Source organism: Pisolithus orientalis, assembly GCF_024613125.1.
Source record: "Pisolithus orientalis strain OTSU chromosome Unknown F5J12scaffold_52, whole genome shotgun sequence".
NCBI classification, from domain to species: domain Eukaryota; kingdom Fungi; phylum Basidiomycota; class Agaricomycetes; order Boletales; family Pisolithaceae; genus Pisolithus; species Pisolithus orientalis.
Genome location: NW_026260833.1, coordinates 138,321 through 165,851, shown reverse-complemented (window position 1 = coordinate 165,851; position 27,531 = coordinate 138,321). Strand labels below are relative to the sequence as shown.

General features: G+C 48.1%; 9 protein-coding genes across 9 annotated transcripts; 7 read left to right on the top strand and 2 right to left on the bottom strand.

Annotated features, from left to right (window-relative positions):
* Positions 1-321: 321 nt before the first annotated feature.
* Positions 322-1,052, top strand: F5J12DRAFT_462148 (uncharacterized protein). Its single transcript, XM_051739550.1, has one exon. The coding sequence runs from the start codon at positions 568-570 to the stop codon at positions 937-939; it is 372 nt and encodes a 123-aa protein (XP_051595577.1). The 5' UTR covers positions 322-567; the 3' UTR covers positions 940-1,052.
* Positions 1,053-1,165: 113 nt separating this feature from the next.
* Positions 1,166-3,090, bottom strand: F5J12DRAFT_786249 (uncharacterized protein; the record flags this gene model as incomplete). Its single annotated transcript, XM_051743397.1, has 7 exons — positions 1,166-1,270; positions 1,471-1,552; positions 1,908-1,983; positions 2,232-2,467; positions 2,517-2,569; positions 2,607-2,832; positions 2,876-3,090. The coding sequence occupies 7 exons, from the start codon at positions 3,088-3,090 to the stop codon at positions 1,166-1,168; spliced, it is 993 nt and encodes a 330-aa protein (XP_051595576.1).
* A 1,900-nt stretch (positions 3,091-4,990) lies between these two features.
* On the top strand, positions 4,991-5,610 carry F5J12DRAFT_860720 (heterokaryon incompatibility protein-domain-containing protein). Its single transcript, XM_051746860.1, has one exon. The coding sequence runs from the start codon at positions 5,084-5,086 to the stop codon at positions 5,381-5,383; it is 300 nt and encodes a 99-aa protein (XP_051595575.1). The 5' UTR covers positions 4,991-5,083; the 3' UTR covers positions 5,384-5,610.
* Positions 5,436-6,574, top strand: F5J12DRAFT_461928 (uncharacterized protein). Its single transcript, XM_051739549.1, has 2 exons — positions 5,436-6,213; positions 6,261-6,574. The coding sequence occupies exon 1, from the start codon at positions 5,525-5,527 to the stop codon at positions 6,185-6,187; it is 663 nt and encodes a 220-aa protein (XP_051595574.1). The 5' UTR covers positions 5,436-5,524; the 3' UTR covers positions 6,188-6,213; positions 6,261-6,574.
* Positions 6,575-8,139: 1,565 nt separating this feature from the next.
* Positions 8,140-8,413, top strand: F5J12DRAFT_897383 (uncharacterized protein; the record flags this gene model as incomplete). The annotated part of the gene is made up of 2 exons (XM_051748020.1): positions 8,140-8,186; positions 8,245-8,413. The coding sequence occupies 2 exons, from the start codon at positions 8,140-8,142 to the stop codon at positions 8,411-8,413; spliced, it is 216 nt and encodes a 71-aa protein (XP_051595573.1).
* A 6,268-nt stretch (positions 8,414-14,681) lies between these two features.
* F5J12DRAFT_860694 (uncharacterized protein) lies at positions 14,682-16,410 on the top strand. Its single transcript, XM_051746859.1, has 4 exons — positions 14,682-15,283; positions 15,337-15,580; positions 15,630-16,081; positions 16,135-16,410. The coding sequence occupies exons 1-3, from the start codon at positions 14,882-14,884 to the stop codon at positions 15,950-15,952; spliced, it is 969 nt and encodes a 322-aa protein (XP_051595572.1). The 5' UTR covers positions 14,682-14,881; the 3' UTR covers positions 15,953-16,081; positions 16,135-16,410.
* A 926-nt stretch (positions 16,411-17,336) lies between these two features.
* Positions 17,337-20,380, top strand: F5J12DRAFT_922699 (L-Aspartase-like protein). Its single transcript, XM_051749324.1, has 11 exons — positions 17,337-17,434; positions 17,491-17,803; positions 17,857-17,990; positions 18,054-18,411; positions 18,466-18,650; positions 18,706-19,055; positions 19,103-19,139; positions 19,199-19,339; positions 19,392-19,452; positions 19,506-19,572; positions 19,631-20,380. The coding sequence occupies exons 2-11, from the start codon at positions 17,679-17,681 to the stop codon at positions 20,237-20,239; spliced, it is 2,067 nt and encodes a 688-aa protein (XP_051595571.1). The 5' UTR covers positions 17,337-17,434; positions 17,491-17,678; the 3' UTR covers positions 20,240-20,380.
* Positions 20,381-21,801: 1,421 nt separating this feature from the next.
* On the bottom strand, positions 21,802-25,137 carry F5J12DRAFT_907442 (uncharacterized protein; the record flags this gene model as incomplete). The annotated part of the gene is made up of 15 exons (XM_051748938.1): positions 21,802-21,971; positions 22,033-22,290; positions 22,381-22,472; positions 22,494-22,540; positions 22,562-22,622; positions 22,747-22,798; positions 22,820-22,885; positions 22,948-23,133; positions 23,191-23,585; positions 23,640-23,788; positions 23,838-24,001; positions 24,194-24,209; positions 24,246-24,641; positions 24,696-24,871; positions 24,984-25,137. 15 exons carry the CDS (start codon positions 25,135-25,137, stop codon positions 21,802-21,804), a joined length of 2,382 nt encoding a protein of 793 aa, XP_051595570.1.
* Positions 25,138-26,627: 1,490 nt separating this feature from the next.
* F5J12DRAFT_786243 (uncharacterized protein) lies at positions 26,628-27,281 on the top strand (the record flags this gene model as incomplete). The annotated part of the gene is made up of 3 exons (XM_051743396.1): positions 26,628-26,680; positions 26,863-27,111; positions 27,164-27,281. 3 exons carry the CDS (start codon positions 26,628-26,630, stop codon positions 27,279-27,281), a joined length of 420 nt encoding a protein of 139 aa, XP_051595569.1.
* Between the last annotated feature and the right edge of the window lie 250 nt (positions 27,282-27,531).

Here is a 27,531-nt window from a genome sequence, read left to right as displayed (position 1 = left end):
ACTAACTCCGCGTTATTCCTGACGGTTACATGGCTGGAGCAGAAGTTGTGTACGATGTGCCGGGGACGGACCATTGTTACGATAAACACCGTGACGGAGAGATGGTGTCATTTAGGCAGTGCATGACAGCCTGACCTCTTCCCCATAGGAAATCCGGAAAGCCCTCCAGCTCACCTAGGTCTTACAAGTGGATCGACTGGTCCCCCGAAAATATGCATGGCATCGCATTCGAATTTGGTGCACTGGATCGTCGAAGCTGCACCCGCTTTTGGTAGGATGATCTTCGTCTCTGTCATTGTTAGCAATCAGCGATGCGCTATCCAGGCGCACGAATTGTTCTGGGACGGTTCTATCGAGGAAATCTTCCTCACGCATTATGTAGGCGGATCGGTTTGTATAACTATGATACCTGAGATCATTTTGCACATACACGACGCCCTCGTTGCAACGACGGCCAACTCAATTACCCTTTCGCCTACCTAGGGTACGCAGCTGCACCCTGAAAATTACCCATTCTTGAAATTGGTTGTGTTCACGGGGAAACCTTGACGCGGTCCGTACGAGAGAATGTGTCCCATCTTCTATAGTTTCTCCGTTTTACAAGTCGCATACACAGAATGGCTTGGTGATGGACGAACACTACTTAACGCTTTTGGTCCCAGCCAGTCCATCTGCGGTTTTACGGTGGAAATTCCTGTGCGCTCGTCAGCATCAAACGAAACCCCTGCGACGTTCAATATTGGAGGGAAAACGCGACTTTACGTTCTGGATTGCGACATAAAGTTTGTGGCGGTTGGCTGCGTAGGGAAGATATTCGTATCCAGTCCAACTGTGGGCTTAGGCTACGTTGAAGACCCAGAGGATACCACGCAGTTGTTCATGGTAGACCCCTTCAGAAAAAAGTCTAGGATGTACCGAACTGGCGACTTTGGCCAGTGAGTCTTAACCCCTTCCGCCTATTCTCATGCAGGAGACATCGAGGCTGCTCTCCATGCTGCCGAAAGCAAAAGATCAACAACAGCGGAGCCTGTCACACACAATGACGAGCCGCTTATTGCTTCATTTATTGCCCCACGCTTCGTCAATGGTCCACAGTCTGACGCTTCAGTTCGAGGACGATGTAAAGGCTGCGATCTTTCGCTTGATGGCTTTCATTCAGCCGAGATTATTGAAGTTCTGTTACCCTGAGCTCTAGGTCCCAGTGGATGTGCTGCCATGCACGCTCACTGGGAAGCTGAACCGTGAATGTTTGCAGGAATTTTTCCATGGGCTGCCACCATCCATGCAGAGCGAGCGGGCGATGCTTGCCACATCACGACGCATCTAATACTCGGGTGTTAGCCCAACATCCAAGAATTGCACGTCAGAAGACTCACCCGGGTGAACGTAGCGTTGCATTTGGGATAAGCATCGGTGGTCACTGACTCAGGCCCAACCCCGCGGGTCCGAACGTTACAGCGAGCGACTCACAACCGAGGTGGAGAATGTAATTTCGTCGTGTGTTGGTGTCGACTGATATCCGGTCCCCTTGAAAAGGTCTTTCCGCATCCACCTACAAGCTGAGAGAGTATGCATCGTTACGATCGCACCTATACGGGGTTTCTACGCGATGAACTGGAGGAAGATACAAGAAATTCTTGCTATGGCTTCGGTTGAAGGTCGGGCAGTGGCTTCACTAACATGATACTCGGGTAAGTAGTTAGGACATGCAAAGCGGTAATCCTAGCACCTTCCTGATTGTTCCCCAGGTGATTTCCTCGGAAGGTTGTCCGTTTGACTCATGTGTGCCAAGCACTTGCAGTATTGGACATCTCCATCGTCCAAGGTGAATTTGGTAGGAGGAACTATCTGGTACGTTATACCCCCTATTCTCGCCATATGGGTGCATATTCGCATAATTGACTCACTGGATATGATACCCATCATTAGTTCTGGCAACGTGGTCGCGTCTCAAGCACAACTCCACGATCTCGGAATCGTAGCCTGCGAGTGGAGTCGCCAATCCCCGACTCTGTTTGTAACTTGTTCTCCATTGTCCCAGTCAAACAAGAGCGGGCCGGGTGACAACTGCGTTGTGTCACGCGCTCAATGTCGACTCATAAGCAATACGTTTCAGCGGCTTTCCGTCTTCCACACCACTTCACAAGTCGTGGACTCTGACACTACACTCATTCAAGCCGACGTAGCGGCCCTTAGCGCATTGTCTACAGCCCTAAGAAGTGCTTCCTTACCTTCCGACGCTATTCCCACTCTCAACAAGCCCTCCTCTACCCCATACTCCGCCGCAAATTCCAGCTCCCAATAGTGACCCAACAATGTATACGGATAGGTCGACGTGAACGCCGTGCCGTAACTCGGATCTTTCGCGACGTCTAGTGCATCGTAGAATGCGCGGGACGCCTCCAAACTCGTGAACGTGAGTGAAAATAGGCCGCCATACCCTCTATTCTCGTGGTCTTGTTCGCCACTAGGCAGACGCCGGCGACAGAGATTGGTAGTTCTCCGGAGTTATGTACTTGGGATACCACACTTGCTTGATAACTGCGCCCTCACTTTCGGATGCTCCACCCTCAATAGAGTGCGCGCAGAGGAATTCACAGATGCACCCAGTGTTTGTGTTTACGCGGGATATTCACGGTAGGTAGTAGAGGTTTCGATGAACATTCCGTGTAGAGAGCAGGTATGGGAGGCACGGAAGGATTCTCGGCTACCTTTCTTGTGAGCATAGTGTATAGGCAATCAGTGTCATAATCACGACCGTGTCCGTAGAATATGGCATTTTCCTCGACAATTTTGAGTGTCTGTGTATAGAGAGCTGGGACGAAGCAATTACTATGGCACAATCCACGACACCTCTACACAAAGACACACTTACCCAGATACAACGTTTTTCGGAGAAGGGCACGATGCGAGTAAGAGTTGGTGCACATTCCACATTGCCGGTACTCCGCATGGGAAAAGGAACACATCATCCACAGAAATGTTTGTCGGCACACCGGCAGGCGATTCATCACAGACAAAATAGATAGCTATTCGTTGACGGAGTGCATCTTTCGCATCCGCTTCTGTCGTTAAGAGAATTTCTGACATGTCCAAAGATTTCGGGGTCAAATCGGTCTTCCCGCATACACGAAAAAATTCTGAGCCTTCTACCTTTGGAAACCCAGGAATCCCAAGGATAGATAGACAGCGTTCTGCATGTCGCGACGAAATGCCGAGGGCACAATGTTCCTAGAACTTCTTTGCGGCTTTATAGATATTGGCATGAAAGAACAGAACGAAGACTTCGGCACATGACGGAGGTACTGATTTTGATACTACAGGGAGACTCAGTGTCACTCGTGAAGTTGAGAGGGAACTCCCATAGGGTCGATGGCATAGTGAACGACTCGAAGGTCAGATGGCTTGCTGGCCACCAAGGCTTGATTGTGAATAAATTCCTTCCCATGCTCAGCAGTGTTTTGAGTTGGGCACAGAAGGCAGAGTTTGCCAGAAAGACCAATCATTTCTTGGCAGATATATGCGAGCCGCACAGATTCAGAATCTAGTGTCAGATATAGCTGCGAGCGCATGGAAGCATCAATACCTTTTGAACGATCCCCAGAGCTGGGAACGAGACTACAAAGTCACGTGTTCTTCAAGATCGAGAAGATTTGGAGGATTACATGATACCATTTTGTTAATAATCCCCAAGCCTCATTATACGACTCCGGAGGTTCCGGCGTTTTCAAATCTGCTGAAGTCACGCATAGAAGGTTTGGCGGAAACGTGTTGAAGGAAGGCGTGGTGTTGTATCGGAATATCTACCTACGGTACACTCATCCAATCCCAGAGATAGGATGTGATACAGCAGACTAGTGATATCGCCACCGACGAAGATCTCGTCTATCGATGCCCGGGCGCGTGGGCAACTTGCCGGAATTCGATACTGGCCCCTAGCGTCTACATGTTGCGAAGATATCTCCACGAAATACTACGTCAGGTGAGTGGACATGTTCTGGCGGGGTACAAGTGGATTTTCGAATAGCTGACCCTGAATTCAGCACCCGCACCGATAGCGCAATGCTTTTCTCCTGTTCTTGCATTCGGCGGACAGAATGTCCTGTGATCTTCGTGAGTAGATGATCATGCCTCTGATGGTTTGAGCTAAGCCATATGGAAGTCGCAAATTCTAATGGGACCCTCAATATCGTGATCGTTTGGGAATGGTACCAACCAATCGTCTCCAGCATGCAAACACGGCCCGCCCTTTTGCCGTCCTTCAAGCTTCACATGAAGGTGGGATTCTAGCGCTGTTTGGAAGCGCGCATCATTACAGAATGCCTAGGGCCCTGCTCCAAGTTGGGGGCATTTGGGATGGTCTACGTATGCTGTAGCATTCAGGCCACACCGCACTTTTTTTTGCAACGAACCATCTGTACCATGTATCCGTGCAAAAAAAGAACTCTGGCACTCCCCTATATGGTCAACACATCTACTGAAAATAGTAATAGACATTCTTTGCGTCAATAATGGTTGTCTGCATAGTTCATCGACATCTGCCTCTACGGGTGTCCTGGTAGATGGTTAGGTCCGCCTTGTTACATACATACCATAGCTGCAACTGCAGAGGGAATGACCGCAATGAACTAATAATGGGGACCCTGGAAGGTCGTCTTGTCTCATGTTCTTGATAAGCTGTCGTAGACCAAATAACGAATAAATAATATGTACCAGTCGAAAACGCCTGTTCCACGTGTCTGCCGAATATATAAGTCACCCCGAAAAACACCTGTGTCCCTCCCCTGACACCTACGACCAGCAACGACCGTTAGTCTTGTGATTGCCTAAAGCTCACCAGGTGAAACAATACTCTGCGGGATTGGACACCTAATAAAGTATGTGTGATTCCTTGTTGACGTGTTGAATATTGCATTGACTTCTGGGTAAGATGAAGTTACTAGACGTGAAAGCTGTTCTCGACCGGGAAAAGGATATCCAAAAGACTGACCCCAAAGGTGAAATCCTGAAGGAACGTGATGACAAATATACTGGTTATGCCATACTGTCGCATCGCTGGGGTGCCGAGGTCAATTACGAAGAGATGACTGGGCTGACGAAGATGGGGGAAGGAGAGAGGAATGAGGTCAGGGAGCGCTGCGGCTACCGAAAGATTATTAAGAGTTGTGAGCAAGCGAAGGACGGCTACGAATGGTTGTGGGTAGACACCTGCTGCATCGACAAACAGAGCAGTACGGAACTATCGGAGGCAATCAATTCGATGTATCGGTGGTACCGAAATGCACAGGTGTGTTATGCGTACCTCAACGACGTCGACGAGAAGGTCTTCCCTGTCAAGCGAGATGAGGACAAGTTCGACAAGTCCAATGGCTGGCCGGAGTAGTTTGTACGGGGCTGGACGCTACAGGAACTCATCGCCCCAAAGGAAGTCAAGGTCTTGCATGTGTGTTGAAGGACATCACGACAATTCCACCCGCAGTTGTGAGGGATGGCCTAGCTGCGAAGCGTCCCAGTCGCACAAATCATGTCCTGGGCCGCCGACCGGAAGACGACGCGTGTAGAAGATCGGGCGTATTCGTTGATGGGGCTGTTTGGAGTGAACATGCCCATGCTGTATGGAGAGGGTGAAAAGGCATTTCAGAGGTTACAACTGGAAATCATCCGCACATCCAGCAATCACAGCATATTTGCATGGAATCCACACAGGCCGCGGGCAGGCAGTGTCCTGGCAGGATCCAAGCGACTTTCGGGGCTGTGGTGCCATGGTGAAGGTGGAGCCCGGCGAATTTGTCGACGGACTAATGAAGGAGATCGAAAAGGGCGAACTCGGCAATCCCTGGCACTTTCTGGGTATCTCGACCAACCCGATACACTGGGGCAGAGTTGTATGGCTGAAGTGGCGTGCCCGTCGCTCAGCCAGTCACTCCGCACATTCGCTGTCAGTAATGCGGGGATCCAAGTGTGCTTGCCCGTCATCCCCTATCACAAGACTCCGTCTCATCTCCGTGCCCTATTGGCATGTAGAATCGATGGTTTCGGTCTGGCTATCATCGATTTGGTATTCTCTGGATCCAGCTTCGACAGGACTAACACTACGGACATCCCCACGGCGTTTCCAGGGTCCAAAACACTGTATCTTACTCACAATCACATTGGTACAAACTGGACGGATGGCGTACAGGGCTAGAAGGATGTTCTGGTAAACGGGTTGCAGTAAGTCATGCATTCATACTCATATGTGTCAAGTCTGATATGACCAGCTGGGCGATTATGGTGACTACGACGATGGTTATTTCAAACGCACTGGCAATATATTTGAGGATACACGGACCCTTGGCAATGACCCCACGAGCTCAGTTTATTTCCCCGTGGTCTCCTGTGTAGTTGACATGCGGAGCAGGAAACCGGATGACGGTATTATAGAATATGTTGACGATGGCAGATGCCTTCAGCTGCGTCAACCAAAGGGCTTGTCACTTCCCACCAACGAATGTTTGGCCCTGCTACTGAAAGCCTTGTCTAACCGTACTGCAGACAAACATTTGGTGATAACAGTCATACAACGCGCAGACTTCGATAGAGCTGGTGATGAGGGAAAACGAACGGATTCAGGGGATGGTGAGTTTCCACAACGATTGTATGCTGCTCATTTTTTGACCTTGAGTGTCAGCCTCAACCTCAGGCGATGGGAACCACTCCACAGAGCCACAGGGTTTGGCTCTACTATATACCGCCGCAAGCCCGCAAGTTTGGCAAAGAAAACCGTTTTTTGAAGAGAGAAGGAAACAATTCCAAAGTATTCGGTATGCCCGTGGGATGACTATGTGTGCTGTTACTGACACTGTGTTTCGGGATGTAGGGAGCACTTTTACTCCCTCATGAATATGGTACCTTCTCTTATCATGCTTGGGGTTTGTCTATGCCGATCATGCTATCTTCAGGATCAATCTAGAAGACCTGAAGCCCGTCGCAAGTCTTTGGTGTGTTGGGCAATTATATGAAACACGCATATATTCACCCACGATGGCAACAGAATCGACACAATACTGATAGAACAATCAAAATTTTCTCTGACATGTTTGGTCTCCCGTATCTCAGAAATTACGTGCGTACTCTTTTTTTTTTTTTTTCACAGCTTCGTCTCACACATACCCACCGTTGAACGAAGGTCGGCAAAATAGCATTTTTTGAAAGGCTCCCTTCGATGATGGAAACTGATTCACGTAATGAGATTTCTGTGGGCAATGTGGAAGGTTGGCCCGTCACAATATGCATTTTCGCCCACAAACTTACATTACCGCGTTAGCACATAGTTTACTAGCAGACCTATTCAGGGGAAAGCGGCATTCCAATGCCGCACTGGACCCGCGCCTTGAAGTTGTGTTACCTCTCTGGCGTGAGCGGAGCCAAACTCTTGTATGGTCTGGCGCGCGCCGGTATGCTAGTGAAAAGCAGAAAGTGACACGCGAGTTGGAGTCCATCTCACGAACTCCGAGTGCTAGCGTAGGTTCTTCTATCGACAGAAACCAGTAGGCGCTAATTCCAATCACAAACAGCTACTCGAATACATTGGGCTTGCCTTGAGCGATCCAGTCAAGGAACATGACTTCTCGTGAGTACTCTTATTCTTTCTTTTTTTCTACCTTTTAGTGCTTCCCGGCTCCAGATGGGCAGGTCCAGCCAGTCGCATTGAATATGATAGGTCGGCATTGTATATCGAACTTTTAGCAGTCCACGCCTTGAACACTATATGTAGGCACTTCAACATTCCTTCCATGGCGAAAGAGGTAGAGACGCTCCAAGCAAAACTTAGTGCAACGGGGGATGAAGACGAACAGTGAGCGCTTGAGGAGGATATCACTGGAAAGGCAAGGACAGCATCGACTTGCTACCTTCCGACACTGATGGTCCATTCGTTAATAGATCTTGTGGCTCTGTTGGTGTGGGATCCGCGCAGAAGTGGACGAACTAGTATCGAAGGCAAGCCAATTTTCCCAACTCCTTAGATGTCATCTCACAAAGTTCAGGCTCATCACTACCGTCGAACGGTGGAATACTCCTGGGTAAGTACTGTCACACGCTCGAACGCGGCAACGTCACCACCATCAGCGAGCATTAGCGGAAACAGTTGAGTCGGTTATGTCTTCATTGACAGACCCAGATGATGATCCACTTCATTTGCAACGGTAAGCAGCATCATTTGGCAGATCGCGTCGTTATGAATCTGAATATACGTCATTCTAGAATCATGTTTGATGCTGGAGCGGGCACTTCGAAATATCAGTTGTTGCTTGACGTTCGCGCCACAGAGCAAGCCAAGTGGTCAGGTGCAACTATTTCGAGGGACACCACCAACACCAACACGCAAGGTCCGAGTACAAGCTCTCAAACACCCTCCGCATCAGTGGTTTAACTAACATGGATTTTGGCAAGTATGTCCTTACATTTGTCCGGACACATTCACATCATCAACGACAATACAGTCCATAGGAATGGTGTAAGCATGTAGTCAACATGTACAGGTGTTTCCCGTCTGACCTTGTAACAGTAGATCTAGGTACAAGATGTAACCCTTGTATATGCAACTGCAGAACAGACTAGCGTTAAGAATGAGGCCTTGAGGTGTCTACTGTATCTACGAACCTATCTGCTATATTGGGTACACTTCAGCAGGCACTTGGACAAGTATTATTGGATGGTTTGAAGCGATTGCACGTGCACTGGTCGTCTCGGCGATTTTGTGCCGGGCATAATACAGGTAAGGCAGCGAGCTGCAAGTCGCTGCTCCGGTACGTGTGTAGGGCACCCCATCATTCATGAATGCCCGAAGGGATGGCAGAACAAATTTCAACGTGCTTACGAGTGCAAATACGTTCACATCAAAATGGCGTCTCCATCCATCCGAGCTGACCGACGAGTCGCCAGTCCTCCCTGTAAGTTCTAGAGTTCTAGTGTACTTGCATTCAAGACCCGGCTGTCTATATGCCCAAACCTGTTGTGGGTACGAGAAGAACAAACGGTGTAACAAACAGCCTCGACGGCTAAATGACGAGTATAATGTCGGGGACAATACTGACAACGCGGGGGAATCATCACAGGGTTTACAAGGAACGCATAATGGCATAAAGGCCATCTCTTGAAAGGACTGTGGTTCTGTCACAGCACGCCGAACTAAGGATGTCCTCGTTGCTAAAGGCATGTCATCTGACGTCTTTCGGTTTTACCACTAATGAGGAATGTGATCTAGCATTTCCCGGGATCGTTCTCGTCCCTCAACGGGTTCAGTTCGCTTCAATATCCCCTCTTCGAGAGCAGTTATCCACGCAACTGGCTCAAGATGTCATTCATGTTTCGGTAGCCTGGGAAGTCGCCAAGAGCGTGATAGAGATAAACGAGGTGATTCACTCTGTTGCAGAGATTCTCAAGGAGCCTGCGTTTTCGCTATTTTCCTTAGCCCAGTGATCGCATTTCTGCTCATACGACATGCCGCTCCATCTAACACACACCTACACTCCATCGCGCTTGTTCACCTTTACTTTGGGGTTCGACCCCATTGCCTTCGACGCGCAAGATATGCAGTATACGCTCGACCACCTCGTTCTTGCATTTGAGCAACTCCTCGTTAACTCCTCATTGTCTGGTGTGGAAGTCAATATGGCGACTGCGAACGAGCATGCGTTCATGCAGGAACTTCCTCTGTCGTCAAAATCAACAGTTTAGCGGATCCGGAGAACCCTGCACGTTAATCTTACGTTCACAATCTGCTGGCACGTCGCGCCATTACTCATCCGGACAACGTCGCCCTTGAATGCGATGGAAGAGTGGTATATACCCATGCTGGACTCGACGCCGCTTCCAACCAATTCGCGCGATACTTGAAAGATGCTTTATCTGTTCGTCCCGGTGACATCGTACTCCTTTTTCTAACGCAGTCTCCAATGGCCATCGTTGTCCTTTGTGCGATCCTAAAGGTTGGTGCAGCATATCTCGCCATCGACATCGACATGCCTATCATACTCTTCCACTAAACCGTCGGTATGACTAACTTCTCGTTATTCCTGACGGGTACATCGCTGGACCATTGTCACGATAGACACCGTGACGGGGAAATGGTCTCACTTAGGCAGTACATGGCAGCCTGACCTCCTCCCCACAGGACTTCCGGAAAGCACTCTAGTTTACCTAGGTCTTACAAGTGGATTGATTGGTTCCCCGAGGAAATGCGTGACAGTCGCATTCGAAGTTGGTGCGCTGTATCGTCGAAGCTGCACCTGCTCTTGGTCGTACGATGGAAACACGTCAGCTCCTGGTAGGATGGTCTTCGTCTCTACCATTGTTAGCAATCAGTGATACGCTTTCTAGGCGCACGAGTTGTTCTGGGACGGTTCCATCGAGGAAATCTTCCTCACTCATTACATAGGCGGATCGGTTTGTATAGCTATGATACCTGAAATCGTTTCGCACATACACGATGCCCTCGTTGCAACGAGGGCCAATTCAGTTGCCCTTTCGCCGACGCAAGGTATGCAGCTGCACCCTGCAGATTACCCAGTCTTGAAATTGGTTGTATTCACGTGTGAAACCTTGACGCGGTCTGTGCGGGAGAGTGCGTCTCAGTCTTCTGTAGTTTCTCCCTTTTAAAAGTGGCATTACACAGAATGCCTGCACGAATGCTATTTAACGCTTTCGGTCCCAGCGAGTCCATCTGCGGTTTTACGGTGGAGATTCCTGTGCGCTCGTCAGCATCAAATGGGACCCCTTGTGGCGTTCAGTATTGACGACTTCACGTTCTAGATTGCGACATAATGTTTGTGGCGGTTGGCTGCGTAGGGGAGATGTTCGTGTCCGGTCCAACCGTGGGCTTAGGCTACCACGCGGTCGTTTGTGATGGATCCCCTCAGGAAAGAGATTAGGATGTACCGAACTGGCGACTTTGGCCAGTGAGCCCTAACCCCTTCTGCCTATTCACATATTTGAATGCCAGGTTTTTCCAGCGTTGATCATGAAGACTTTACTTCATTGGATGTCGAGACAGACAAGTCAGACTAAATAACGCTTGCAGAATTGAGCTGGGTGTGCTATTTCATTGTTTCAGGTTTGCAACTTGTGAGGCTTACCTGCTGTAGGGGAAATCGAGGCTGAAAGCAAGTGGTCGATAACAGCGGAGCTCGTCACGTACAATGAAGAGCTGCGCATCGCTTCACTTCTTGCTCCTATGCTTCGTCAATTGTTCACGCAGTTTCAAGCTTCGGTTAACAGTAGATGTTAAGGCTGAGGTTCTTCGCCTGATGGCTTCCTATTCAGCTGAGATTACTGAAGTTCCGTTGCCCTAAGCTTTGGATTGTAGTGGATGCGCTGTCATGCGCACTCACTGTGAAGCTGAACTGTAAATGTTTGCAGGAATTTTTCTATAGGCTGCCACCTATCTACGCAGAAGAGCTGTCGATGTTTGCCATAGCATAGCATAGCAGGTCACTGGACCAACAACGGCCGAAACATAATGTGAGTTCCGCAGTTGAAGTAGCTTGTGCTAAGGTGCTTCTGAAGTTTTGCTTCTAATACCTAAAAGGCGGATGGGCCCCAAATACTCGGGACACGGATATCAAAAGAGGGTCTCATTTAGTACTTATGCTTCTTAGCGGGCGGATTGCCCTGTCCATATTTTGAACTTCGAGTCATTTTCTCCTGTGGAATGGTTTGCAAGTTAGTATCACTTCTGTCCTGTGACCAATGTACCCAATACTCTGTTGGAGTTGCAATGTAAGGTGTGACGCTTACGGCTTCCATTTGGTGTAAAACGGCCATCAGCGACCTGTATCAAAGGTTGCATCGCAGTGCACTGGCGCTCCTTGTGCTGAGGTTGTCCTCAAATATGATGTAGTACGACTGCATTTTTCACGACCTTCGGGATTGCGTCAGTTGTTCAGGCAAACTCTGTTGCTTGTGGCTTCTATGTTGCGTTGACCCTTTCAGCTGCTTCAGCGCTTTCATACTTGTCCCTGCGCCATGGAGAAAGCACATGCAGAACTCGATGCTGATATAGGGACAAAAAGTTTGCCAACAGACAATCTCGGTCCCGAGCGGGCAGGTGCTTTCAGCGGAATGCAATGCCAAATAGCAACAAGAGTTTCGGACGTCAGCGGGAGATAAGTAAAAGGAAGGGGGACACCAGACACTACATTTGTGCAGAAGATCGTCACGGAGTATCCACAGTTCTGGTGTACTGACAACGATATTTCGCCAATATCGGCACACCGGCACGAGACTGGACACTAGCAACGGGTCCTCATTTCCTCGGGTAAACGGAAGGCGGGAGACCGGCAACGAACAACTTGCTCCTGATATGACCCGAGTTCCAGGATCTTACCGGGTAGGGAAGCTATCAGAATATTAAGTGAATCAAGGGCTTCTCGAAGATGTGATATTGTTGCGTCTGTACCGCAGCCCCATCTCGGCATGGTCAGACCACATTTGGGGTGAATAGAAAATGCTTTCAACCATCCAGGCTATTCGGACCTGGTGATAAGCTCCTAGCAACCCACGAAGGAACATCCAGGCCAAAGCATTGTCCTTCTCCGCAGGGTCACTAAAGCGGTCAATCACCCCACCTCCACCGGCGCGACGAGAGAAGCGTTCTCGCTTGGCCATCGTTTTCCTTATGTTTGGGGTTCGAGAAGATAGAGAACATAATGACCAGGCCGCCCAGCGCATCCAGCCTATACGCGACGAGTTAAAGGTGTTGAAATCAGTAAGTGCAAATAGGCAACTCTAAACCATTTACCTTAGGTCCACTTTCCAAGGAACCTCCCGCGTATACGGACAAGCGGGCCCACTATCTGCTTGACCAACTACAGGCGATAGAAGACGCGCCAACGTGCCACCTTTGGCGTATGGATACGGTCGATGACCATTCGAGATGGTGAGTCAGTCTCGCGTTCGCCACCGTCCTCTCCGACCGCGCCACATCATACTATCACTATTGGCCTCATACCTTGGTATTCCTTGATTTTCCATTGGCCTTGCTTGGGTTCACCTTTGTAATGGCTTTATATAAACACCGTAAAGCTATGTAAAGCGATATCCGTGTATACTGCTGGACCTAATAAGCTACATGTCAGGATCCCAGAGAATCTTTCATCGTGGTCCCTGGACATACTCTGGGAGAAGCTAAACATGACCGTGCAATTCGGTCGGGCCGAGGAAATTTCTAAGCATACAATATGGCACAGGGGACCAGGTGTGGCTTCAGCTGTAAATATACCTAATAATGCAAATATGTTTCAGCGGCACCATGTTTTGCAGCCAGTTAGTCTCGATCCAGACATTACGGCCAATACGCCAGAAACTACAGCCCCGAGGATTCCGGGGTGCGACTCAAGCGAATCGTCATCAATATTACAACCATCGGAGCCGCCGCAACCGAAGCTCCAACACTGAAACTTCCAAAGCACAGTGCGCCTTGAAGGTGATCGAAGAGTGGAAATTGTCAAATTCGACTGCCAAGGTCCCGTGCAATGGAAAGTACGAGAACTTACTTCTACAATACGGGGAATGGTGATCCGGGTTCGCTGGAAGGAGCGGCCGACCAGAGTTCACTTCAAGGATCGATGGATTCATGCGCCAACCTGGTACCCGGTACCAATAACTCATCTGCCCAACTAAATTCTCTCACATAAACCATCAGCGGCATTTTTGGAACGGCCCTTTGCAACTGTACTTGATTTTATATCCTCGTCGACGTTCATAATGGGCCATCTCACCTTGTTTTATCTGCCGGCCCTCTGCTCTCTGACAACTCTGCTCTTGCACGCGTTCTTCACTGCATCGACTTGTGTTGTTCCTCTTCCTTTGCTGTCCCCCCCATCCCACCATCTGGGTGTAATACGATGACCAGTCAGTTATACGCAGATTTTGAGAGCTACTGGCACACATTGTTGTCAGACTTCAGCTCGGTCCCCCTCACCGAACGTGTTCATGCACCTTCAGCCTCTGCTTCCATTTGCATCACGAAATCAAACTCAGATTTCGAGCATCTTGCTCTAGAACGAATGAAGCACGAGGATATTCGATTGACTCTGCTGTATGCTTGGGCTGTGGTTCTGTCGCGGCATGCTGGAACTGAGGATGTGCTTGTTGCTGAAGGCATGTCATTTAACGTCTTCGAGTTTTATCACTAAAGAATAATGTGTATCTAGCTCTACCAGGGATTGTTCTCGTCCCTCGACGGGTTCAGTTTGCCTCGACACCCTCTCCTCGAGAGCAGTTGTCCATGCAACTAGCTCAAGATGCCATTCATGCGTCAGCAGCCTGGGAAGTCGCCAAGAGCATGATGAACAAGGGAATCCACTCTGTTGTGGAGGTTCTAGAGGAGCCTGCGTTGTCGCTGCTCTCCTTGGATCAGGGATCGCATTTCCGCTCATACGACACACCGCTGTACCTAACACTCTCGTACACCCCTTCGCGGTCGTTCACCTTCACATCGAGGTTCGATCCCAGCGTTTTTGACGTGCAAGATATGCAGTATATCCTCGACCACCTTGTTCTTGTATTTGAGCAACTCGTCGTTAACCCCTCATTTTCTGGTGCGGAACTCAATATGATGACTGCGAGCGAGCGAGCTTTCATGCAGGAACTCCCCTCTGTCATCAAAACCAGCAGTTTAGCGGAACCGGAGAACCCCTCACGTTATACTTACGTTTACGATCTGCTGGCACGTCGCGCCCTTGCCCGTCCAGACAATGCCGCGGTTGAATGCGATGGAAGAGTGGTATATACCTATGCTGGACTCGACGCCGCCTCCAACCAATTCGCGCGGTACTTAAAAGATGCTTTATCTGTTCGTCCCGGTGATATTGTACTTCTTTTCTTGCCGCGGTCTGCGATGGCTATCGTTGTCCTCTATGCGATCCTAAAAGTCGGCGCAGCATTTCTCGCTGTCGACATTGAAACACCTATCATACTCTTCCACCAGACAGTCGATATGACTAACTCCTCGTTATTCCTGACAGCTACATCGCTGGAGGAGAAATTGCGTGCGATGAGCTACGGACAGAACATTGTTTCGATAGACACTGTGGCGGAGAAATGGTGTCACTTGGATAGCGCATGGCAGCCTGGCCTCTTTCCTATAGGAAATCCAAAAAACACTCTGGCGTATTTAAGTTTTACAAGTGGATCGACTGGTCCTCCGAAAAAATGCATGACGTCGCATTCGAATTTGGTGCACTGGATCGTCGAAGCTGCACCCGCTTTTGGTCGTACGATGGAAACACGTCAGCTCATGGTAGGATGATCTTCGTCTCTATCATTGTCAGCAATCGGTGATATGCTACACAGGTGCATGAATTGTACTGGGATGGTTCTATCGAAGAAATCTTCCTCACGCATTACGTAGGCGGCTCGGTTTGCATAACTATGAAAATTGAAACCGTGTCGGACATACACGACGCCCTTGTTGCAACGAAAGCCAACTCGATTACCCTTTCACCGACGCGAGGTATGCAGTTGCACCCTGCAGATTACCCATTCTTGAAATTGGTTGTGTTCACGGGTGAACCCCTGACGCGGTTCGTACGGGAGAGTGCGTCTCATTTTCTGTAGCTTCTCCATTTTACAAATTATATACGTAGAGTGGCTTAGTGATGGACGAACGCTACTCAATGCTTTCGGTCCCAGCGAGTCCATCTGCGGTTTTACGGTGGAAACTCCCGTGCGCTCGTCAGCATCAAACGAGACCCCCGCGGGGTTCAGTATTGGAGGGCAGACACGACTTTACGTTCTAGATTGCGACATGAAGTTCGTGCCGGTTGGTTGTGTAGGGGAGATATTTGTGTCCGGTCCAACTGTGGGCTTAGGCTACCTTGGAGACCCAGAAGCTACCGCGCAGTCGTTCATGGTGGACCCATTCAGGAAAGAGTTTAGGATGTACCGAACTGGAGACTTTGGCCGGTAAGTCTTAACGCGTCCTGCCCATTCTGATCTTTGAATGCCGGTTTTCCCAGTGTCAACCATGAAGGAAGACTTCAATTTATTGGACGTCGAGACAGGCAAATCAAACTGACTGCTTGCAGAATTGAGCTGGGTGTGTTAATTCATCGTTTCGGTTTGCAACTTGCGAGGTCTCACCTGCAGTAGGAGAAATCGAGGCTGCTCTCCATGCGGCCGAAAGCAAGTGGTCGATAGCAGCGGAGGTTGTCACATACAATGAAGAGCCGCGCATCGCTTCATTCCTTGCCTCCCGCTTTGTCAATGGCTCACACAGATTAACGCTTCAGCTTTCGGACGATGTCAAGGCTGAAATCCTTCGTTTGATGGCTTTCATTCAGCCGAGATTATTGGAGTTCCGTTGGCCTACGATTTGGGTCCCAGTCGATGCAGTGCCATGCACGGTCACCGGGAAGCTAAACCGCAAATGTTTACGGGAATTTTTCCATGGGTTGCCACGATCCACGCAGAACGATTTGGCGATGCTTGCCACAGCATAGCAGAGCCGGTCACCAGACCAACGACGACCAGAACATAATGCGCATTCCGCAGCTCAAGTGCCTCTGAAGTCTCGTTTCTAATATCTATTTTCCTTCCAAGAGCCGACCGGACCTCATGCGACAGGGATATTGATGGAGGGTCCCACGCAGTACATATGCTTTTCAGTAAGCCGGTTATTCTAACCATATTTTGGACTTCGAGCCATTTTCTCCTGTAAAATGATTTGCAAGTTAGTATCACTCCTGTACTGCGGTGAATGTATATAACAGTCTGTTAGAGTTGTATTGTAAGGTGTGACAATTGACAGCTTCCATTTGGGGTGGTAGGTAGGTAATCACTCATGTTGTTTACGTTTCTTCTAGGAGTTGGAGGTGGTCGCAGGGGAGCAGAAGAGTGCAGAATTTATACTAGAAAAAGCATCCCGAGTCAAGGGAACTGAATGTCACGCTTCTTCCTATCTTGGGACCTGAGTGGTGCTCTCAACCCATACGTAATCTATGCATCACCAGGCATAGTTTCGTGACTGGTTACTCGGGATATGACACTTGCCCACACTAGGTTTGATCACGATGGTGTCACTGTAAAATGTAAATCGACCGCAGGGTCCTGGTCTATAGACCAGATGAGAGTAGAAGCGAGGCGAGAGGTGGAAGGACCCCGTGCCAAGAGGTGTGCGATGCGAAACGCCTCGCATACTGACTGCAAAAGCCAACCACCCGTGAGCGTGCCGCTATGTCGAAGGGAGTTGTATCGAGAGACTTGAAATCTAAATCACAGCGGCGATGAGAAGGATCATACGTAGAGATAAAGAAAGAAAGAAGTGCCCCTATATGGCAACGTTTTGCTTTTCACTTCCGTCCTCCGCAGCCATCCAACAATAGCCTGTCACTTTCTCGCTCCTCCTGTCTTGCCTTGCTCCCAATCATGGGAGACGCACATGATATAAGAGGTAACCCAACTTTCCCCCCATCACGCCACAGGACTGGATGACGACAATGCACGAAGGTTCTTTAATTGTGCTAGGCCCAGTGCGACCAGCCACGCAGCAACACCACACTTCTGATGTACTTATTTTTGTTTGTTGGGATGGTGATGAGGGACTCCCGGACGGGCCAGAGGGTCTTCGGTATATTTAATGTGCATCTCAGTGCTAGCCCTGGCTTTCGTTCTGCACGCTTCCATCTCTCGGCACCATGTCTTCTCACTTGTCTTCCGTTAACCAGCACTTGGAATCAGTTCGGTCATATTCTCGTGGTCAGAAAACCGCGGTCATCGACGGCCACAGTGTCGATGTTCCCGCAGTAGTGGCTGTCTCTCGGTTGGTCCTACAGAAATATGAGCGTCGCTATCTGACCCGGTTGATTAATGTAGCGATGCTCATCTTCCCCGTATTGCCTCCTCTCCAGAAAAACAGCGAGAAATCGCCGACGCGGTCGCCGTCGTCGCAAAGCTAGCGTTAGGTGAACAAAGCCAATATGGGATTACTACCGGCTTCGGAGGGAGCGGTGAGTTTGGTGGCTCTTTTCCCATGTAAATTGGTCCTCATCCCTCGAACTCGTATATTTTAGCGACAACGCGGACGAAACAAACCGCGCTTCTACAGAAGGCGCTCATCGCGCACTGCCAAGCTGGCATCGTTCCCGCGTTTAAAAACGGACAAGTTCTCACTCCTGAGGAACAGGAACTATTGTTTCCCCAAGATTGGATCCGTGGTGTGATGTTCGTTCGACTTAATTCTCTCATTCGTGCCCAATCTGGAACGCGTTGGATCGTCATCGAGGGTTTATACAAACTACTGCTTCACGACGTCGCACCTTGTGTTCCGATCCGTCAGAGCATAAGTGCATCTGGAGATCTGGCTCCTCTTGCGTACATATCTGGCGTCTTGACGGGTCATCCTGATAATTATGCATGGTATGGCCAAGGGTAGTTCTTGTTTGCGTCCTCGTTATCGCGGCTTTGCACTTAAGTCACACGTAGCGCGGAACGCAGGGTGTATGATTCCCCCACTATCCTACAGAAAATCGGACTGCAACCGATCGAGTTCATTGCTAAAGAAGGACTTTCATTAATAAACGGCACGGGTGCTTCCAGTGCTGTTGCATGTTTGGGGATGCATGACTGCCACATCATCGGCCTCGCTTCCCAGGTTTTGTCCGCTTTCGGTAATCCGGTCTTGTTTTGACTTTGAGATGTGGTCGAGCTCAAGTACCATATTAGCGGTCGAGATGCTCAAAGGGTTCCAGGAACCATTCACTCCATACCTGCACGAAGCTGCCCGCCCGCACCCAGGCCAGATCGAAGCTGCAGCCAATATTCGTCGTGTTCTCCTGTCCTCCAAGCTCGCACGACCTCATCATGTCGAATCTGACCCCGAGGCAGCGCTACGACAGGACAGATATTGTCTGCGTTCCGTTCCACAGTGGCTCGGACCGCAGCTTGAGGACTTGCTTGTCGCTCAGAAAATATTGGATGTGGAGCTGAATTCGACAACAGACAACCCCATTGTCGACGTGCAGAAAGAATACCTGCATCATGGTGCGAATTTTATGGCTATGGCCGTGACTTCAGTAGGCGGTTGCTTCTTTGAGGATTGTCTTTTGTTCATGAATCCCAGGCAACAGAGAAAATGCGGCTGGTGGTACACCATATAGGTACGCTCTGACCGCCTCTAGGGACACAGGGACACACGGAATTGATATTCTGTCCCAAGCCAAGTTGATGTTTGCTCAGCTCACCGAATTGCTGAACCACTCCACGAATTGCGGGCTGCCTCCCAATCTCGCGGTTGGCGAGCCTAGCGTCGACTACAGTCTGAAGGGCGCAGATATTGCTGCCGCTGCCTACCTCTCTGGTGGGTTGAGAATGAGTCCGACAGTAATGTCACTCGTTAATCGTTCTTTTAGAGATTGCGTACCTTGCCAATCCTGTCAGCACGCACGTTGTTTCTGCTGAGATGCACAACCAGTCAAGTGCCTTTATGTAGACTACGGCTGATGCGCACTGACATACTCACACAGGTCTATCAACTCTCTTGCTCTGATAAGCGGGCGCTATACTCTTGACGCAGTCAAGCTTTGTTTCATGGAAAGTCTTATTACGTCCCTACTGAGTGTCCCTGCCAGCGATACTCATAGTCATATAGTTGATGTCAACCCACATCTTCGCTCTCTGCCAGGCAGCTGATCTCCGGACCATCGAGGCGACATTCCGTAGCAAGCTCTTCTCCGTACTTCGCACCGAGACTGCCGTGCACCTCCCTGGTGTACGATTTGACGATAACTTCTTCACACACCTCAACAATCGTCTGATCGTGCTCTTGAACGGGTCTACCGATCAGGATTCCACGACTCGTTTCGAGCGTGTAATGGGTGACCTTGCGTCCACGTTCATATCCCTCCTAAATGATGAGACCGCCACCATGGACGTACCTCTCAAAGCCATCAACCAGTGGCGCATATCACTCACCAGGCACTCCCGCCAAATTTTCATGGAAACCAGGGCAGGTTATGCAAAATCCCCTGATGCTGGAGGGAAGTTGCTCGGCCGAACCGGCATGCTTTATACGTATGTTCGGGGGGTGTTAGGAGTGAAGATGCATTGGGGGGACCCGACCATGGACAAGACAACGATTGGGTCGGAAATCGCGAAAATTTTCCGAGCGTGGAAGTCCGCTGAGATAGCGGAGTTGATGGTCAGAATTTTGGTGGGTCCAGAAGGGGGTTCGGGTGGTAGTGGTCGCGCGAAACTTTGAGTGCCGCCGGTCTGCATCTGGTGGGGATTAATTTGCGGGAGTGCAGGTGCTCTCTATGTAAAACATCCTTGTGTGTACTTATGCAACCCCAGAATGGGGTTTAGAGCCGAGATACGATGAGCTGTTTGATCACATAGTCCAGTCTATGCCAGTGGAGAATCCGGCTCACATGTTATGGAGAGAAGAAAGCTTTTTATTCTCAGTTGCTGCAATAAGGAAGAAACACTACAAACAAGCTGCTGCTCAGGCATGAGCAGCTCGTGGGTCCCACCAAGGGCACAGCCCAATTCCAAGTCTGGCAGAAGCAGAGCCCAACAACGTATCAGTGGCATCGAGAGCATCCGAAATGGCGGACGAACCACTGGCTCGGTTTCCACCCATAGAACTTGTCATCGACTGGGTTTCGGCACCACGTCCTGGCAGGATTATTGAAGTACATACTTAGTTTAGTACAAGACTAATAGGTACGAGGACGTCCATTCCACAAGTTCATGCCAGTTTGTTGCAACTAACACGGTAACTACCATTGGGCTCTGTTGCACCACTCACGATGGCACATCAACCATGAATTATTGCAATATTATTGCAATAAAAGTAGTATAGATGTTGCAATGGGTGCTGCAATGCATTGCAACAAAAGTAGTACTATATGAAATAAAGCCTTAAAATGAAAGTGACACTCACGACTCGGACTTGCCAAATCTAACACCTATGGTGCTATGGCACTGTGTGCAATACACAAGGTGCTGCAACACATTGCAACAAAAGTAGTATAGACATTGCAACAGGTGCTGCAACATGTGTAGTATAGACGGCAATAAGATTAGTATAATAATGCAACAGCAACACTACCCTATGGCACTACATCAGGAAATTAACACCTTACTATTTTTGACCTTTTTGTGACTTTTTTTGACTTTTTTGTGACTATTGTGACTATTTGTGACTTTTTGGGAAGGAACCTACTATCTGTACTTTTTTTTTTGACCATATACAGCATTTTGAAGAATGAAAAGAGAACAGAATCTATTGAGACAACTAAGTGATGATATATCTAAGCCAAGAAGACTAGAAAATGTCTGAAAATTCAGAGATATTGAGCCATTGATGTGATGCACACTGTCTGAGAGAAAAATCACAATATCTCTTTGGAACCTCCATCAATTTGAATGTATGTGGTATCTACTGAAAGCTATGAATTAGGTGGTTTGAACAAGACCAAAATCAGAAAGAAAAGTGCAGCCATGCCTGCAGGACATGGGTAATGAAAGTAGATTCCTTCCCAAAAAGTCACATTAGTCACAAAAAGTCAAAAATAGTAAAGTGTTATTTTCCTGATGTATGGCACTGTGCACAATACACAGATACTCATGGTCACAGTCAATTCACAGTTACAAAGCAGTAAGATAGAAACTAAGATGTTTCAGAGCATAGGAGAGGGAGATACACTATAAGCATTGGCAACATCCAAGAAATGCTGTGTGTCCTTCCACATATCAGCAAATGACCTTGTGAGCTGATGCCAAAGTTCTGCCTGATGCTCAGCATATGCACAACACCCATCAGGAGAGAGCTTTGTCACCTGTTGCAATGGCACTAGCATGGCCCATCCACCAATTTGTGTGCCACTCAAGAAACTGTAATGTATGTTGCTTTTCTTCAAATAGTAGCCTAACCTCCTCTTCCCAGTGGTGTGTGCATGCACATGCTTTGCACCACTCCACATGGATGGCTAATATGGAGTTAAGATTAGCACTAAAGTGAGGTTGATGAGGCTGCTAGAAGATGCTTACCCTCCTGAAAACTGTCATCTGATTCCTTCTCTGTGGCATGATCACTGTACCCATATGACTGCCAAATCCAAGAAACATGGCATTGTCCCTCTCCAGGCTGGAGGTTGTAAGCATCTGTGAGTGCACTAATGTCCTTGTCTGCAAGTGGGCGAAGCTTGTCCCTCCACCCAACTTGTCCAACCAGGGGGGCGAGAATGGTTAATGCTTGATATGCTACATGATACCTTGTAGCAGCAGTATTTATCTTGGTATCTAGGGCTTTGAGACAATTTCATGCATGGGTGTTGGCTCCTTGACCACATAAAAAATGATCCTTGAATTTGGGCATGTATGCATGAGATCAAAGACCCTGGCACAGATCATTCAATGCATTGTGCACTTGACCCTCCCTGAGTTGAAGTTCAATCATTGCCAATTTTGGTGGACATGTGACTTTGCTGCTAACTTGCAATGGGAGGAACAATGGGATGTCCTCCAGGGAATGAGGTTGACTGGCAAACTCTGGCCACTCATCCTGGAGGGCACTTACACCAGGCATAAACAGGACTTGAAGTTTTTGCCATGCCTCAATTTGCCTCACCAGTGCATTGCTTCATTGTTGAACCCTGAGTTTGTGCATATCTGTGACACACAATGCCAGCTCAGTGGCATCATGCAGACATCATCTATGTTGCAGGAGTTAGATCAACAGATGTCCCACAGAGGGTGACTTACTGCTGATCCTCTAGGTCAATCCCAGTGCCAATGAGAATGCTCAGGGTTACATCTGGATGTAGTAGGAGCTCACTCCCTCCCACAAGTGCATTGGCCTCATCCTTCGCCAATTGTAAGCAGATACTAGCTTGTGTGATACCTGTGAAGGTACAGTATAGATGAATTGAAGGGAAACAAAAATTTGTTTGAGACTGTACATACCATCATTCTTGACTTCAAATGGATTAGGCTTGGTTGAGTCGGCTTCCCAGTCCTCTACCTGCTGCTTCCATAGAGCGAGTTGCTCAGGAAACTTGAGCTTGAGTGACTGTGTTAATTCTTCAAAGTCATGTTGATGATCATTGTGCTCAGGGATGGCCTCCTTTACCTTCCTAAGAAGAGAAGTGCCTATGATGAATGGGAGGTAAATCAGTCCTGAGTGAATCAATGGAAATGGTAGCAAACCCAGTCCAATAAGCTTTTTCCAGTTCCAGTCACCAAAGTAGTCACCCAGTGTGTCTTGACGATGACCAGGGCCCATGGTCTTCATGCTTGAAGCAGTGGGGTTAAGGTTTGCCCATCCACACTCAAGTTCTTTGCCATCTGTCTGACCAACACCCTTGGTCCAATTGAAGGAGAAGGACCATTGGCATGAGGCGATGTGGGCAGGAAGGTGAAACTTGGGTATGAGAAATGTAACAGCCCAGTTGTGTAAGTTTGACTGTAAAGAAGGTGGCATCTGGTCCATCTGCTGATATAACTTCTTGTGCCACTGGCAGGCAATGTCATACAAAACTTTGAGGACAGTCGCATCTGAGTGGTGTAGTGCAGATGCAAATGCATAGTCCATGTTCACATATCTGTATGTTTTATGCTCATGAAATGATATCACATTGGATGTAAATGATACACACCTTTCACTGTATTGTAGGTCAACTATCCCATTTGGGAGCCTCATGCTATGCCTGGTGCAAACAATCATGCCAATGCCAGTTGCATTGCAACCCTTCTTTGACTTCACATCTGCCATATTCACTGCATTGTGATTTGAGCACATGCTTTTCTGGATTAAAATAAATGTTTGCAAGTGCATTCAGTGGACAACTGCATACCTCTTGGATATCATGCCAGTGGTCACTTAAGTATCTCTTGAACATGGTGTCCTCCACAAAATATGCCCAGCCCTGACTGAGGCTCAGATTGTTCTCATTATTTGAGACTGCATGACATCTGAGGCAAAAGTTGGCATCAAGAGTGACAAAAAGTGCATCAACATCTCTACATAACAATTTAGTCAAATATCGGAGTTAAGATATAGCTAACCTTTCTGGTGACCCTGTCATGTTCTTCCCAGGTTGAGGGCATGCTAGACATAACACTGCACATTTGCCTTCTTTTGTATTCAAAACACCAGCAGGATCATGTCCTCATCCTGAATGTTTGAGCATCTTGAGGTGGCACCATTGACAGACCATTCTCAAAAACTGTTTGTAACAAGCCTGACATGACTGAGCACAAACTTTACAACATGAACTGTGATGCACCTTAGGTGGATTTAATCCAGTATTATCTGAATGATGTGACAAGGCACTGTAAAACTCATAACAAGAAAGCTTGGATTCTAATGACAGGAGATGAAAGTCTTCCAGGACTTGGAACATTGCTGCAGTGTGGGGCTTATTGGAAGTTGCAGGGAGCCAGCAAATGTGCAGCAATTGTTGTGTATATGAATCTGCAGTCTCACACCCACAGAAGGCAAGGCTGACAATGTGAATCCCATTCCTGTGCATAACAACAAACTCATCTTTCAGGACAGACCAGGGCCTGCAGCACCTTTTGCCAATAGGATGGCCTAACTGCACGATCAAGCCCAACTCCTTCAATGTTTTGCTTGCAAAGTATCTGCCATTCCACTCCTGTCAATAGTATAAGTATGATACTCTTCCAAGTGTATTACCACTTATCCTCACACAGTGCAATGGGTGATCTCCATGATGAGTCACTACACATTCTTGGCAGTACATGTCAAATCCAAGGCAATCATCACAGCAGAAGTGAGCCAGTTGAAGCTTGCAGTTGGGACAGATACCGGAAACACCACATCTACCTTCCAGCCTGAGTAGCTCTGATAAGTAGTCTTCACAGTCTAATTTTGACCATGTGAGGAGTGGTAAGTCCTAATCGATACATCAGCCAAGTTGCATCCAATCTCACAAAAAGTTCACTTACAGATTCTGTTGTCTGTCTGGGCTCCATACCCAAAATTCCAAGGTTGACACCAGATGGCAGTCTGTCTGTACACTCAGGAATCTCTAGGTGATGGTATGCAACCCTGGGCTGCACAGCAGTAGGTTTGGGGACAGGGTTGGGAGTGGTGAATATGTGGGTAGTCAAATGGAGTGCACTGTGCATGTCCAACTAAATCTTGGTGTGGCAATGGGTAGATGTGGATTCCATCTCCTCAGCCTTTCATTTATGAATGGTAAAGCCAGGAATTTTTCAGAAACAAAGTGGGCCCATAGGAGGTCAGGGCAGGGATGGCCCATCGCTGACATGTGATTCTTGTTGCATGAAAGTGACCTGTTGACAATGGTCAGTATGTAAGTACAGTGCAGGAGGGGCATAAACATACTGTTGACGAAAGTGAAAGTGTGTATGTTTCATCTCCTCAGCCTTTTGCTTGTGAAAAAAGATGAGGATCTACAAATTTTTGATACTGCTGAATCTATCACCAAAATGATCAAATGAATAGCTGTATATATTGTTGGTGAATCTGAGTGCCACATTCCAAGAGCTTTTGAATGCTGGGGTAATGGTGATCAACAAAGCTGACCAAAACAACTGCAGATTATTCACGTCATGTCATATATGGTCCTTCATATATATGTTGAGAGGTTGAAACTTGGGAGCCATGCATTTACAACATGCCAAATACAACTTATGTAATCAAAGAAGTGGGTAGATCTATTAACCCTTTAGGTAGTTTGAGCACTCCCCCTAGTCTGTTTCACTGCCACAGGCGAGGGAGAGCTGTTGACACCCCTTTTGCAAGTTTTGGGCTGTAAATTTAAGGCTATAAGCAAGATGCTCATTACATAATGGAATGGAATGCTCACCGATGACACCTCCTTGGATGCCACTGGAACCTTAGTATTGGTTGGAGAATTGCTGTCATCGGAGTCATCGATAAGAATCTGAAATGTCTTGAGAGGGGTAAGTCAGTCATCTCATGCTCATGTGAACATCATTACACATACCATTATGGCTGGTTCCTCATGCATATATGAAATAGAGGAACCATGGAGTCCTGTTTCATTTGGCAATATCAGCTTGATGCATTTATGTGGCATGATAAACAGTGACTCAATACCAGTAACAAAGGACAAGTAGGGAAGGGGGGTTGAAAGCAAGCTGAATGTGCAACTGCTGTAATAGATACCTGACCTATAGTAACATGCTTTTCATCTAGCCTTGGATTTAAAGTTGAAGGAATGTACATGTCAATCTTCAGGGTTAATCTTGACAACAGTGACATGACAGGCGGTTAGACATCCTTGGGGTTTGCAGTATGTTGATCTTCAGGATTAAAGTTAAAACTTATAAGGCAAAATCCTGGCAAAATGGCAGGTGATCAGACATCATTGATTCATCCTCAGGGTTTTTCAGTGATGCTTCTTTCCTAATCACTCACCTCTGAAGAAGTTTGTGTAACATGGAGCACAAGCATTCCCCAGACTGCAGACTGTGGACTTTGGCAATGGCAAATTGCACACTGCACTTAGCATTCAGCACCCAAGGTTACACAATCTGAGGACTAATTGAAGCCTGGAGATGGTGCTAAGATAGTGGACTGGTTATAAAATGAGAGAGCATGAGACTAGAATCACCTGCTGTGCACTACAATGTCTTGGTGGGTAATCATAGGTGGGACCAAACCTGGCATTTACCATGGGTGGTGAGTCAGACTCTTCAACATCAGTAAATCACTTTTGCTGGCAAGAGCTGTCCAGAGCTGGCCAGAGCTGTCCAGAGCTGTCCAGCACTGGACAGATTCCCTAGGACTGCCAGCACACAAAGTGGTTTACTGATGAACTGACTAATGCATACAGATAATGATGGAAAACCGTGTCATTATAGTCCATATATCCTTTGTGGGAGGTTGTCACCTCCACTCCCCATCACCATTGAGTGTACTTCCATGGACGAGGCAAAACTTGTCATGCAAACATTGGATAGTGTCTTACAACCAATACTACCTGAACTGACCACCCATGACTTGGTCACCTTCCTCAACAAGTCACCAGCAGTTCAAGACCTCCTCAAAGACACAGGTGATAGTTTCTATGCAGTTGTTGTTGGAAACCCCCCCAGTGTTCATCACACTGAGTAAGTGTCTCATACTACAAATTCTCCCTGACTAATCACAATCCTATACTAGAGATGGAGCCACTCATGTGGGGAGCTCATTTCATTGGGCAAAATGGAAACAGATCGACACACTTCATGAGGCCTTAGTGTATATGGTGGTGAAGGGCATTGAGGATCAACTACCATGAGTGGTGACAGTAGACAAAGTAGCTGAATCCACCAGTTAGTATCATATACTGTTCTCCCCACTGATGTTGTGTGCTTACCATGAATAGGCCTTCAAGATGCTGACCATCAGTAAATCACTTTTGCTGGCCAGAGCTGTCCAGAGCTGTCCAGCACTGGACAGATTCCCTAAGACTACCAGCTCACAAAGTGGTTTACTGATGATGTTGTGGCCCCTCAACTGACCCAATCCATGCCTTCTCAAGGGTGTAG

Bases quoted from the DNA above. Each gene is read 5' to 3' on its own strand.
- F5J12DRAFT_462148 (XM_051739550.1), top strand. From the start codon at position 568: ATGTGTCCCATCTTCTATAGTTTCTCCGTTTTACAAGTCGCATACACA.
- F5J12DRAFT_860720 (XM_051746860.1), top strand. From the start codon at position 5,084: ATGACTGGGCTGACGAAGATGGGGGAAGGAGAGAGGAATGAGGTCAGG.
- F5J12DRAFT_461928 (XM_051739549.1), top strand. From the start codon at position 5,525: ATGTCCTGGGCCGCCGACCGGAAGACGACGCGTGTAGAAGATCGGGCG.
- F5J12DRAFT_860694 (XM_051746859.1), top strand. From the start codon at position 14,882: ATGGCTATCGTTGTCCTCTATGCGATCCTAAAAGTCGGCGCAGCATTT. The intron at 15,284-15,336 runs GTAGGATGATCT...TATGCTACACAG, and splicing joins TGGAAACACGTCAGCTCATG to GTGCATGAATTGTACTGGGA. The intron at 15,581-15,629 runs GTGCGTCTCATT...TTATATACGTAG, and splicing joins GACGCGGTTCGTACGGGAGA to AGTGGCTTAGTGATGGACGA.
- F5J12DRAFT_922699 (XM_051749324.1), top strand. From the start codon at position 17,679: ATGTCTTCTCACTTGTCTTCCGTTAACCAGCACTTGGAATCAGTTCGG. The intron at 19,340-19,391 runs GTGGGTTGAGAA...TCGTTCTTTTAG, and splicing joins TGCCGCTGCCTACCTCTCTG to AGATTGCGTACCTTGCCAAT. The intron at 19,453-19,505 runs GTCAAGTGCCTT...ATACTCACACAG, and splicing joins TCTGCTGAGATGCACAACCA to GTCTATCAACTCTCTTGCTC.